General features: G+C 41.2%; 1 protein-coding gene across 8 annotated transcripts in view; it reads right to left on the bottom strand.

Moving 5' to 3' along the window:
* The window catches only part of SULF2 (sulfatase 2), a 322,126-nt gene that overhangs the window by 62,551 nt on the left and 245,231 nt on the right, over window positions 1-14,344 (bottom strand). For all 8 annotated transcript variants that reach the window (XM_075901571.1, XM_006132193.4, XM_075901569.1 and 5 more), the window contains 2 exons: window positions 10,038-10,189; window positions 4,517-4,686 (listed from right to left, as the gene is read on the bottom strand). In XM_075901571.1, coding sequence (XP_075757686.1) covers window positions 4,517-4,686; window positions 10,038-10,189 — 322 coding nt within the window. The remainder of the gene's footprint in view (window positions 1-4,516; window positions 4,687-10,037; window positions 10,190-14,344) is intronic.

Here is a 14,344-nt window from a genome sequence, read left to right as displayed (position 1 = left end):
ACACAGGCTATTATGGCTTGATTGGGCTCTTAATAATAACTGTCTGGCTTGCTGAAAAGATTTCACTCTATTATTTAACAACTGTGTTGAATTCAGCATGACTGGCCGTGTTAATATTGTAGCACTCATACTCAGGGGAGCACAGGTGCTGTAGCTGGTGGTATTAAATTGCATGTGAGCTCATAACAAGCAGAAGTGGATACAAAGCTGCATTTTAAAGACCTGCCAAAAAAGCAGAGGGGTAGGGGTAGGAATTAGGTACTTTCTAGCCTTAACTCTCCTGAGATAATTATACTCGGAGTGCACATTATGGAAAGGAAGTTTTTAGGGCTCTGCCAAAAGAGTCAAGAGCTAGATCTGATGACCTGCCTTGAGCTGCAGTGCTCCTTTAATTCCTAATGACCCTGTAGTTCCATTAAAGTATCAGTGTTAACAATCATGCAGCACATCACTGATTGTCCTTTATTTCATTTTGTTTGGGAGTTCTGGAGCTTGCCTTTTTGCTCATAACCACATTGCTCCATATAATCAGGAGCTAAAGCTCAAAATGGGCTTGCTTTGCTATATAAAAATATGACAGATACTCTTTACGTATGTCTTCGTTGTACCAGGCACTTGTTTATCTCACATTTTCAAGAGAACCTATTGCTTTATTTATCTGTGTGTCACCATTGAAGATGTAGGGCCTGTTTTATTGTTTCTACGCATTAACTGGTACACAGGCTTGGGACATACCATGCCTAGGTTCAAAAATGCAAATATTTTTTCACCCAAGTGAAAGATTTGTGCAGATTTCTCCATAAGTTCAAAATACTAGATCAGTGCTAATGTTTAGCACAATGTCAGAATTTTCCTATAAGACACAGCAAAGAACTGCCAACTTTGCTCAAGTTACTTTCTGCATCTCAATATTCAATTTCTAGTTAATTATATGTATATCTTGACAAAAGCCACTGCTATTCTTATGCACACAATGGAGCAGCGGGTAAATTAAATCTTCAGGATAAATAATAGCAACATAAATTGAAAAATTTGTTCCTTGAAATGTATCCAGCATTATCTTTGAAAGTCACTGGTGCTAAATGCTCTTAAGTTTCATTCACATTTGAAATAAACATGAAAATAATAATTGGATTGCAACATGTTTTCAATGGAAAATGTTATGAGAGAGCCTATCTGAAAAAAGCACTTGGACAAGGAAGTGAGGCATCTCTCTTTGGGGAGGAGAAGTGTCTCTGTTTATTCTCTGTGCATTGTTAATAGTCTCTTGAATTTCAGAACATTATTGTGGCTGAAATAATGACATTTCTCCTATGAATATGCTGACAGTTATGGAAACTGTTGCTATGTAATGCCCAGAATGGCGAACTCCTTTTCAGCTTGTTTTGTGATTTTCTGGCCCATTTGAAATCTCCTGCTGTTTAATCCCCTCGAAGCCCATGATTTTCTTTGATTACTACAAATGTAACCCTCTTACACTTAACAGATTTGTCTCTCTCATGGCCAAATACATGAGACACGACATTCCTGGAAGATGGACAAAAATAACCCCCTCACATTCATTCAAAAAGGGGGAAAGAAAAGCTACCTTGATTGCTCTACAAATCCTGATTGTATTTGACCTTGAAAAACAGTCAGGATAAAGCATGTATTCTTTACAGAAATGACATTAAAGTCCAATATGAAAATGTCCAGCAGTTGCACCCTGTTTAACTATTAGTCTAGGAGATGAAAAGGGAAACTATTAATGTAGTTCTGTGATTTGTTAGGGAGAAAAATTATGGAACAGATTTTCGATTAAGACAGGACTGCGACTGCACACTGACAACCAGCTCCATAGCTGTTCTAACTTCAGCCAGTATAGTTGCAGGAGGAAGCTGAGGGCATGGGTCTGCCACGTTATGTTGCTCCTTACCCTGGGACTGGATAAGGACTGAGTTCAATCCCCACTGCAACTTAAAACAGCTGCAAGGCTGGCCAAGCTGCATAGCAGTGCTCCAGCCATATCTCTAACTTTCCCTGGCCATGCTCCAGGGATGGTACTGGGACAGCTAGGATGGGTCTATGCCACCCAGGGATTCCCAATTCCCAGGTAGCTTGGGAGGTCAGAGGGAGGATGACTAATTTGCATATGCAGCTGTGGAGACTGTGTACTCCAACTAGACAAGCAATTGAATGTTTAAGTTTTTTTTGAAAATCAGGCCATACTCACTCAATACAATGCACAGATATTCTATAAATATCTAAACATTTAATAAATGTAAATGCATTAAAAGCTGTTTAGTTCTACTGAGCTATTGATGCATTTCTGGATGCAATACTTTTGTGTTCCTTTTTATTAACAACAGCTTAAATTTTATATTGCACTATAAAAAGAACTGTTTCGTTGCATAAATACATATAATTCAGACTACTTAATAGCCACATCTGAAAGAAAAATAAAACTTCTTAATTTACTGAGATAATGTCTTTTTTTACTATTACTTGCAAAGTACCATTGTCTATAAATTAAGAGATTATTAATGATAGTAATAATGAAATTCACTGCTGATATAAAATCCTGCAGGAATTTCCATTAAAAAAAAGATCTTCTAGTCACGAAAATAAACTAGACTGGCGTGGAAGGAAAAAAACCCAAAACAATATGAAAGAGAAAAAAACATACTTAGATGTAAGAACAACAAGAAGTCTTGTGGCACCTTATAGACCAGTGGTCCCCAACCTTTTCAGGTTGCCGGGCGCCAGGGGGCGTGGCCGTTCGCCCGCCGGGTGCCACGGGGCGGGGACACGTGCGTGCCCAGGGGCAGGGCCCCCACCCTCAAGCGCCATGCGCCCGGAGCCGGCGGCCCCCCCCCCCCCTGCAGAGCGCCGCGCACCCGGGGCCGGCGTTCCCCCCCGCCAAGCGCCGCGCGCCCGGGGACCACGGTTATAGACTAACAGATTTATTGAAGCATGAGCTTTCGTGGACAAAGACCCACTTCGTCAGATGTATCTGACGAAGTGGGTCTTTGCCCATGAAAGCTTATGCTCCAATAAATCTGACGAATTGGGTCTTTGCCCACGAAAGCTTATGCTCCAATAAATCTAAGTCTATAAGGTGCCACAGGACTTCTCGTTGTTCTTGCAGATTCAAACTAACACGGCTACCCCTCTGATACTTAGATGTGTTTCACAGATTTCATCCCCTTCCTTCTCCAGATCCCTCCACCCCTCTCTCTTTTGCACCATCATAATTAAATTACACTGTTTAGAAAATTATTACATCTTGGAGATGAAAGTGTCTTCCATAAGCATTCCTAAAAAGATTGAGGTTAACTCTGTATGAGCAATAGCAGACACTACTCATTTTGCCCTTCTGTAATTTTCATTTAAAAGGAAAAGAATTTAGCATGGAATGGAAAACAAATTAAACATGAAATACCATGTCACTTCAGATCCGAGACACAGATTCTTTTTAGTGGCTCAGTGCTGCAGAATGGTACATACAGTTCTTAGCTCTCTAATAACCAGAAATTAAAACACCCTCCCTCATCTTTCACAGTCTGTTCCAAGGCCCCAGGTAAGTGGCCTCAACTGTTGTATGGTGATCACCTTGTAGAGTTGATCCTTGCTTCCTCCACAAAGCTTAAATTAATTACTGCGACCTTGAAAGCAAAAGTCTGCCCAACTAGTTTTAATCTGAAATCATTGCACTACCTGACCACACATGGAGAAAGCTTTATTTTAGTGACAGCACAGGGCTAGAAATCAAAAGACCTCAAATATTTGTCAGCTTTGCCGAAAGCTTCCTGTGTCACTTTTGGCAAGTCACATGGGGAAACTGAGATGCTGACAGTATCAAAGTCAAAGGGGGATAATAGCAAACATTACATATTAATTGTACTATGTTAACCCACACAAAATGCTACGCACTGCACATGTACACAGAAAGGTACAGTCCATCCCCTGAAGAGCTTACAATTTAAGGGACACGTTCTGATTCACCTTAATAACACAGAATAGCACCTTACCTCCCAGGTCGTCTCACCGAAGCCAAATTTACGCCCCCTTGGGGTACATCTACACAGCCACAGTGGCAAACTTCTCAGACTTGGTCAACTGAGGTGGGCTCCTGCGGCTGCTGATAGTGCTCTGAAGCCCACCTCCTTCCCTAGGTATCAGAACCTGAGCTCCAGCCCCCGCTGCAACTCGAAAGCACAGTCTGTATAGCTATTTTTGCAAACTTGGGTTGAGACTGAACGCTCGCTGTCACAGACTGTCAAGACATAGCCCTTTTATGGCCTGAGCAATGTGCATGTTTCCATTGGCTGCAGGGAGCCACTGTATCAGTGGTTCAGACCCACTGATATAGTCTCTACCCTGAAGGTCCTTATAGTATTCTGCAGATTCATAAAAAATTCTAAACGCTTTAGCTCTTACAAAGATAAATGTATGTCTAAAGACCTGAAAATGTTTTCCAGCAGGTGTATCCAGCTCTACTTCTCTTGTGCCTGGAAATACAGAGATTTTTCCTTACATGTGTTGTGAAGCGTTGGGAAAGAGATGTGAATACTGAGGAGCTGAATCTTCAGGACCATGAGGAGCAGCGTGGCTGAGAACCATCAATACTGGCCTATGGGGATACATCTTCTTTGAGATTCTGAAGAAGCTGATACTGTCATTGGTGATCAGGTCAGTCAGATAATCCTGGAAGAAGAGGAAAGAGCTGAATAAAATATTTCAACAGCTGTTTAGAGTCCTAAATAGTCTTGGGTATCATGAGGGACTGGGGAACACCAGGTTATTTAGCCTGGAAAGGAACAGTAGAGAGAGACTAAGTTTAGGTTGTTGAAATGATGTACAGAAAATGAAAGTACAGATCATTCCCTCCCTCTGTCATACGAAACAAACAAACAAACAAGCCAAAACCAGGCCCACCCAAGAAATTAAGCTCAGCTTAATTTAGAACACAAAAGAAAGCTTCTTCACACATGTATCCAACCAAATTGTGGAACTCACTAATTCAGATGGTCAGTCAAATACCATGGCTGGATTTTGAAAGGTAATGGATAATTTCAGAACTGTGTTGTTCTGGTGTTGAGTGTTTCAAAACATGCTAGAGGATTTAGAGAACATTGTCACTGAGGCTGTGTCCAGACTCCATGCCTCCGTCGACGGAGGCATGTAGATTAGCCAGATCGGAAGAGGGAAATGAAGCCGCGATTAAAATAATCGCGGCTTCATTTAAATTTAAATGGCTGCCCCGATCTGCCGATCAGCTGTTTGTCGGCAGATCGGGAGAGTCTGGACGCGATGCCCCGACAAAGAAGCCTTTCTTCATCGACACAGGTAAGCCTCGTGAAACCAGGTTTACCTGTGTCGATGAAGAAAGGCTTCTTTGTCGGGGCATCGCGTCCAGACTCTCCCGATCTGCCGACAAACAGCTGATCGGCAGATCGGGGCAGCCATTTAAATTTAAATGAAGCCGCGATTATTTTAATCGCGGCTTCATTTCCCTCTTCCGATCTGGCTAATCTACATGCCTCCGTCGACGGAGGCATGGAGTCTGGACACAACCTGAATGAGTGCTCTGAAAAGTCTTAACTGATCTGTATGTGTGTGTGTGTGTGTGGGATGGGAGGGGGACAGTAGGAATGCCTTTCTCTGAAACTTCAGGCAATTACCAATACTAGCACCTAGACACAGGACTAGTTGGACTAATAATCTGACTCAGCATGGCAGATACAAGAGAGGTACTGAGATACCGTTAATGATGAGTGCAGTGCAAAAATGTAAAGGTAGGTAAATTGATGTATCCATTGAAAAACAAATCCCAATACTCAACAGAGTCCTCTTGGAAAAGACAAACTGATCATCCTTGCATGTAAAGTATCAAATATATGGCGTGATACTGGATCGATGAGGCTTGAAGACAATGTCTTATGACAATCCCTGCATATCAAGAAAACTCTTAGGGTATGTTTAGACTACAGGGTTTTGTCGACAAAAGTGGACTTTTGTCGATAAAACTATACCTGGGTCTACACTGCTGCTAAGTTCTGTCGACATAATGTCGACAGAACTCAGCAGTTTTGTCGACGGCTGTAAACCTCATTCTACGAGGAATAACACCTTTTGTTGATAGAGTTCTGTTGACAGAAGGCGTTATTGCGTCTACACTGTCCTTTGCGTCTACACTGCCATGTCGACAAAGTGGCTTGCTTTGTCGACAGAACTGGATGTAGTCTAGACGCTCTTTGTCGACAGAAGCTTTGTCAACAGTATCTGTCGACAAAAGCCTGTAGTCTAGACTTACCCTTACATACCAACATAAGTTTCAGATACCAGCATGGTATTATTTATTGTAGAACAGCACAAGCACAAAAAAGACTGGCTTTTCACCTCCAAAACCCAAAGTAAAACCACATGCAGTATCTTGCTTTTGTCGAGTTACCAAGTACTGAGTATGGTTCACATTACAGAGGATGGAATGCCTCCTTGGTTCTCCCTTCAAGCACAGCTTTCTTTCATCAGCCTTTTCTTCCCTGTGCACCTCCCTTTTCTAGGGGTAAAGGTAATGCAAAAACACCAGAATAACAGTCCTGGAGATTTAAGTACTCTATTAATATAACAAATCAAGTCCAGTCCAGTCAGTGCTTTCTCTCAAGCTTCTTCACCCCGACACACAGGTGCAAGAGAAAGTCAGTTTTCATTACTCAAATGGGGCCCCTCACACTTGATTTCCGTGTTCAAACTTAGCACAGTTGCTTTTGCCTTTCCCAGCACCAGCCTGAGCAGTCTCCAATTTACATGTTTGTGTATCAGTCTTGACTTGAAGCACTCCTCCTATTCCAGTCTTAGGTTTACCTATCCAAGTCTGCCATCTGTTCTGAATTATGTGGTATATTTGTGATATGAGTAACTGTCTACAGTGGACAAAGCAGACACACCAACTCATTTCAATTAGGAAATCTTGTGCCGATAAGTATAATGCCACCAAAAACAATGGAGGCCTGCCAGATGATGACCTGACTCTACATCTGAAAAACTCTTCTCAATAGCTAATAAGGAACGAAGGGTCAACATTCTGAGAGAACACTTAACTAAAACATACATGGATTTTTTAAGCCTGCTGAAAGACAAAAGATCTTTCTGTCTGCATTGTATTCTTGGGTCTTGCCTGTAAGAGAATATGGATTTCCATTCCATTTCAAAGGGCAAGGGAACTTGACAGCTCAAAATTGCCCTCAAATTAAAATTTTGTAAAAATAAGCATTTGTAAAGCCTCAGACCAAATAGGTATTCTGCCATGAATTAATTTTTGTTTAAGCTTCCAGTTAAGAGAGATTTTAAAAATTATATGTACTGTTTTTAGAAAAAGTTAAACACAGAAAATAGTGCCAATGCATACAAAGGTAAACCGATAAGAAACTGACAGAAAAAAAGTGTAACTGACTAGTTATATTTTCTGGCTAATATTTAGATTTAAAAAAATGACTAATGATTTTGTTTGCCTCAATGTTTAAGGAGCCAAACTTTTTTCAGGAGGCCTGATTTTCAGAGGGAGCATGGCTATTACTTACTTCTGAAAAATGTGGCCTTGTCTAAAATTAAGAGTTGTTAAAATGTAAGCAAATATTAAAATGGGATTTTTTCTTTAATTTTCTTTATAGTATTTTAATAAGGATATCTAGGTTTTAAAAATATAATTCTTAACCTCACAGTTACCCTTTAACATGAACTTTGTATTAAATTCTGATCACAAACATTTTGGCTGCGTCTAGACTGGCATGATTTTGCGGAAATACTTTTAATGGAAAAGTTTTTCTGTTAAAAGTATTTCCGCAAAAGAGTGTCTAGATTGGCACGGATGCTTTTGCACAAAAAGTGCTTTTGCACAAAAGCATCCGTGCCCAGTATAGACACGCTTTTGCGCAAGAAAGCTCCGATGGCCATTTTAGCCATTGGGCTTTCTTGCACAAAAAATTAAGGTGCCTGTCTACACTGGCCCTCTTGCGCAAGTATTCTTGTGCAAGAGGGCTTATTCCTGAGCGGGATCGTCAAAGTATTTGCGCAAGAAGCACTTAATTCTTACATTAGAACGTCAGTGCTCTTGCACAAATTCAAGAGGCCAGTGTAGACATCTAGACGCACCCTTTGTTCGTACAACTAAGAGGTCAATAGCTCATATAAGCATCAATGGGTTTTACTTACTTGTGTGCCAGTGGGGCAGAGACGTTGGTAACAAAAATTGTATTAGTTTAATGATGTGGAAGGGCCATTAAAACAATCTCTCTGAAGTCACTTTACTTCAACTTATCCCTTAGTGGACAATTTAGTTATTAAAAAAAAAACATAAAAGGCAGGAAGGAAACATACCATAGCATGTTTCAACTATTGATAGATCCATCACTGAATTTCAAATGTTACCATTAATACATGTTGCTTTTTACACTACTGGTGATGAATTACAGTTGTAATCTATATGCAACTATGGAACATTTATTTTTACCCAGGAATTTGTGAAAAAGGAATTCTGTTAGATATGCATACAGCTTACATATAAAGAGCTGTAAAAAATGAAAATATGAGTATTTTAAAAGTAACTTCGCTACCAAACAGAAGTGAGGGTTTTGAAGAGTGTGAATTCCCTCCTTAGCTCCCTTTGGTGCAACAGGGAACAATGACCAGTAAAATTACTGTTGTCATGTTATTCCACTGAAAAATGTTCTAACACCACATTTCCAATAATTTGGCTGTTAAGATAAGCATGCCAGTCTTTTACAGATTAAAGGAGAAAGAGAACATAATTTTGTTAAGCAGTTGTCCTTTCCCTTTATCACCTTATAACATAGAAACCCAAGAAACCTATTAAGGTTCAACTCCCGACACAAAACCCATTAAACTAAAACAAACAAACAAACATCTACCTTTCAGTTTCTTTAAGAAAAATGTTCTGTGTACAGACCATCCAGAAAATAAAAGCATATAGGCAAGTATGTGTATTTTAAAAGGGGAAGGGAATTAGAACTGAATCCCTCTAATGCAAATTAGATTAAATTTCTTCAAGAAAGATGTGGAGAAATTGGAAAGGGTACAGAGAAGAGCGACAAGAATGATTAAAGGTCTAGAGAACATGACCTATGAAGCCAGGCTTCATGAACTGGGCTTGTTTAGTTTGGAAAAAAGAAGATTAAGGGGGGACATGATAGCGGTTTTCAAATATCTAAAAGGGTGTCACGAGGAGGAAGGAAAAAATTTGTTCCTCTTGGTTTCTGAGGACAGGACAAGGAGTAATGGGCTTAAAGTGTAGCAGGGGAGGTTTAGATTGGACATTAGGAAAAAATTCCTAACTGTCAGGGTGGTCAAATATTGGAATAAATTGCCAAGGGAGGTGGTGGAATCTCCCTCTCTGGAGATATTTAAGAACAGGTTAGATAGACATGTCAGGGATGGTGTAAACGGAGCTTGGTCCTGCCTTGAGGGAGGGGGGCTGGACTCGATGACCTCTCGAGGTCCCTTCCAGTCCTATGATTCTATGAAATTTGTCTTACGAATGATTATGATGTTACAGTGAGAATTAAGTATAGTTATAGCTATCTATAATTATAATATTTTATTTATAAATCCTGAACTACATGATGGTACTTTGAAGCTATTTGCTTTTTCACCCTCCTTCAGACAACACCCCTTTTACTCTTGGACTATTTTCCTCAGGTTCCAGTTTTTCCAACTAAAGCAGTTTACCAATAAATTATTTACAGCCATAAATCAGATTCTACAACCCACTTTAGGAAATCACACAAGCTGGCTGCTTTGACAAATGCATGCATCTTGCTCAAATAAACATTCGCCTTCTTAGTGGGCATTATGCAGCATGAGAAGAGAAAGGGTAGTGGAGGGGCCAGTACTAGTGAGATTTTAGTGAGCTGTAGCAAGGTAGAGTATCCTCACAATAACATTAGGAAGTTGTACAGGCTGAATCTCTAACGTGTTTGTATTCAGCTTACATTCATGTCCAAAGGGGGGAAAAATCAAACTAAACCAACAGAACTTACCCTAGAGTAGTCAAATCCATGCTTCTCCTTCACGCCATTTCTACAGAGTGTGTAGTTGTAAAAGCGAGAGTTTTTAAGTAATCCAACCCATTCTTTCCAGCCTGGAGGCACATAGGAACCGTTATATTCATTAAGGTACTTCCCAAAGAAAGCTGAAGGAAAGAAAGGGGAGTGAGAATAAGTAGATATAATATAAACACTGCAGAGACCACATTTTACCACACTCTTCAGTTTTTGTCTTCATCTAGGTGCATTTAACATGGACCATCCATAGTGAAATGCTTTATTAAATTCTGCATACAGCCTTCCCTGCATTTCAGAGCTCTCTGATAGTACAGCCTATTTACATTTACAAATCACTTTTATAAGAAATACACCGGACCAAGCTAATAATTGAAAGTGCATTTAAAGTACCTATAATGGTTGACAATACAGTCAGGGTCAGTGAAACAGAGCAAAACATGTCTCAAATAATGCCAATTGCCACATTACCTCATCCTATCCTTAATCACTCAATTTAGCTGCCCTCTTCATATCTGAAGCAAAATGCAGGACAATGTAGCACTTTAAAGACTAACAAGATGGTTTATTAGATGATGAGCTTTCGTGGGCCAGACCCACTTCCTCAGATCACTATCTGATCTGAGGAAGTGGGTCTGGCCCACGAAAGCTCATCATCTAATAAACCATCTTGTTAGTCTTTAAAGTGCTACATTGTCCTGCATTTTGCTTCAGCTACCCCAGACTAACATGGCTACATTTCTATCACTCTTCATATCTGTTATACTCATTTAACCTATCTCCAGCTAATTAAGTGCTCAGCAGCATGAGACTGAGGTGGAAGACAAATGAAGAGGTTCACAAAGTGCTGAAATTTCAAACCAAAGGCTTAAAAGAAATGGAGCAGCAGCCTGTCTGGCAGAAGAAATACAGAATGTAAGAGACATTAAAGAAAGCTAGATAGGTGTCTGAATAGCTATTCAGACTGTCTAGGCTCCTGTAAACTTCAGAGGCATTGAAACAAATTACGTAACAGAAAATAGAAAAGAAAAATGCACAATATTAATATTATAAAGAAAAGCACAAATTCATCAGGATGTTACAATAACTCCATTGATGCTTTCCTGGTACAGCAGTTTTTAAATGTTAAAAGTTATCAGCACACAACTTTCACTAAATAATTTACATATTATCTAATGACTATACAAATCTAAGGTTGCTATACTGAAATGCTCCAATGCTCTAGCCACGTTGATGAGGTCTATCACAAAATTCTGCTGTCGAACCTGGAGTGTGGATCTTGACAATGACATACCCGTCCTCTTTCATACTCAGCCCCCATGGATCTCAATATTTAGTGGCTTTGCTATATAAATAAAGAAACTCATAATGGACTAGAGCAGAATGAACAAATACAGACTGTAGACCCAGAATCAAACAATGAATCTTCATTCTGCTCATCTGAGGAAGTAGATTTTGCCCACAAAAGCTTATGATACTATATACATATATATATATATAGAGAGAGAGAGAGAGAGAGTCTCTAAAGAGCTACAGGACTACTCATTCTTTCTCAAATGTGATGATACTCTTGCCAATTGACATGTATGTGTATGTGGAAAGGTCACTCCACTGAAATCTTCTGCTCTGAGATCAGCATTTTCTCCTAAACCTGCAGGCTGAGATTTTCCAGGAGCCTAAGGGATTTGGATACAAAGATCCTATACATTTTAAATTGGAAATTGGATTCCAGATTCCTCAGGCTGTTTTTCAAATCTCAGCCATAGTAACTGATTCTGATCTGCCTTACAGTTCTGCAGATCAAGAGGATTTACACAGAAACGGGTGGGCCAGATTCTGAAATTGGTGGGTATGGCTCCAGTGAAATCAATGGGCATATGCTTTTTTGTACAGGCTAAGGATTTGCCTCGATGAGAGAGAAACCCTCTTATCTTCCACAGATAGCACTGTTTCCACCTGATGAAATGCAGAAGCTATTTAAAGTGCATAATGTAGACGCAATCAAAAAAATGGGTAAAAGATTATCTGTTTCTTTGTCTTCAGATACATGAGGATAAGGCATAAGTTGGCATTGCTCCACTGACTTCACCATCTGAGAATCTGACCCAAAAGCTCAGTGGAAATAACATAATGGGGAACAGTGCACTAGATGGAATAAAGATGGAAACATTTCAAAGCTGTGAATAAATGGGCAACTCCCCAGGGACCAGACCTAAAGAGCTACAGCAGAATTTCAAAATGCAGTTGGAAAAAATCATCCTCTTCAACAGCAGAGGGAAGGTATTCAACTAACATGTCTCCCTGGATATGGCATTTAAAAAAGATTGAAGTGCTGAAAGAATCGTAGTCTGTAACATTCAGAAAACAAAAGCTTCAGAGGGGTAGCTGAGTTAGTCTGTACAGGATAAACTTAAAAAACAACAAATAGTCAGGTAGCTTTTTAAATACTAACAAAACATGTAGATGGTATCATGAGCTTTCGTAGGCACAGCCCAGTTCTGTCATCTGAAGAAGTGAGCTGTGCCCACAAAAGCTCATGATCTATGTGTTTTGTTACTCTTTAAGGTGCTACTAGTAAATACAGGCAATCCCTGGGTTACGTACAAGATAGGGACTGTAGGTTTGTTCTTAAGTTGAATCTGTATGTAAGTCGGAACTGGCATCCAGATTCAGCCGCTGCTGAAACTGACCGCCAGTTCTGACTTACATACAGAATCAACTTAAGAACCCCAGGCGTCCCCAAGTCAGCTGCTGCTGAAACTGATCAGCAGTTGATTCCAGGAAGCCCGGGGCAGAGCAAGTCTGCATCGGGCTTCCTGTAGTCAGCGCTGGTCAGTTTCAGCAGAAGCTGACTTGGGGACGCCTGGGGCAGAGCAGCTGGGGTGCTGCTGGGTTGCTCCAGTAGCGCCGCTCCTCGGCGCTACTGGACCAACCCAGCAGCACTCCATCTGCTCTGCCCCAGGCGTCCTGATTCAGCCGCTGCTGTGGACCACCACAGAATTGACCCCGGCTTTGCAAAGCCTCGGGGAAGCCGGCAGTGGAGCAGCCCAGGCGTGCCTGGGCTGCCTTGCTGCCCGAGCCCCCCCATGGCTTTGCAAAGCCTTGAGGAAGCCGGCAGCGGAGCAGCCCAGGCGCGCCTTGGCTGCCTCGCTGCCCGAGCCCCCCCGCAACTTTGCAAAGCCTCGGGGAAGCCGGCAGCGGAGCAGCCCAGGCGCGCCTGGGCTGCCTCGCTGCCCGAGCCCCCCCGCGGCTTTGTTCCGCGTCTTCCTGGTCTGCAGACCAGGGAGACGCGGAGAAAGCCCCGGAGTACACGGGCGGCAGGACCGCGAGGTCCCACAGTCCATGTCCTCCGGGGGAGCCCCGTTCGTAACTGCGGATCCGACGTAAGTCGGATCCGCATAAGTCGGGGACTGCCTGTACTTCAAAAGTCATCCAAAGAACTCAGACATCTTTTTAAGGATGCATTTACACTGTTTTCTCTATTTTACAGAAAGGTTAATTGACCACCACAGAATAAATATGCAACTCAAGTGTGAAAAATCCATACTCCTGACAGACATACTTCACACTGACCAACTCTGCTGTGAAGATGGAGCTATGTCAATAGAATAGCTTCTCTGATTGACACAGCTACCTTCTCTCAGGGATGTGAATTTACTATGTCAATGGGAGAAGCTCTCCTGTCTACATAGAAGTGTCTTCACTAAAGCACTACATAAGCAGTTGTGCTGCTCTAGTGCTATATTTGAAGACAAAACCTAAGTTTCCCAGACCTGAAGATGACCTCTGTATATGCTCAAAAGCTCGTGTCTCACCAAGAGATGATGGAATAGCAAAAGATGTTACTTCACCCACTTTCCCTCTTGTAAGTCTGTGACTGAGTCAGCAGCACTGTGAAGAATTCCAGTTCCGCTGTTCTAATCAACAAATCACACCTTTTCTCATCTGAATGAGCCCCAAATCAGACAAACTAAAATGACAGCAAGAAACAAAGCCAAATCCACTTCACTTCACTGTAAACGGATAAAAATCGCCACATTCTTTTAGAGGGTTGAACTGCAGAAATACTTTCTCAAATGACTTTGCCTTCTGAGCAACATCCAGTATTTAGAAAGTGAAAGGCAAACCACAATGCTATGTGGATAATTAAACAGAGCAGGAGATTTTGTTTGGTTTTGGCCCGGTATCAGGGGATAATGGATTGAGATATTGACTGTTGCCTACAGTGGCAGGTACATACAAGGCAATCTAAAGGCTTTTGTACCTCACCAATATATTATATCCAA

This window comes from Pelodiscus sinensis, chromosome 18 (assembly GCF_049634645.1).
Source record: "Pelodiscus sinensis isolate JC-2024 chromosome 18, ASM4963464v1, whole genome shotgun sequence".
Lineage (NCBI taxonomy): Eukaryota > Metazoa > Chordata > Testudines > Trionychidae > Pelodiscus > Pelodiscus sinensis.
Note: the sequence above shows the minus strand (reverse complement) of the source record. Positions and strands in the feature narration are given on the sequence as shown.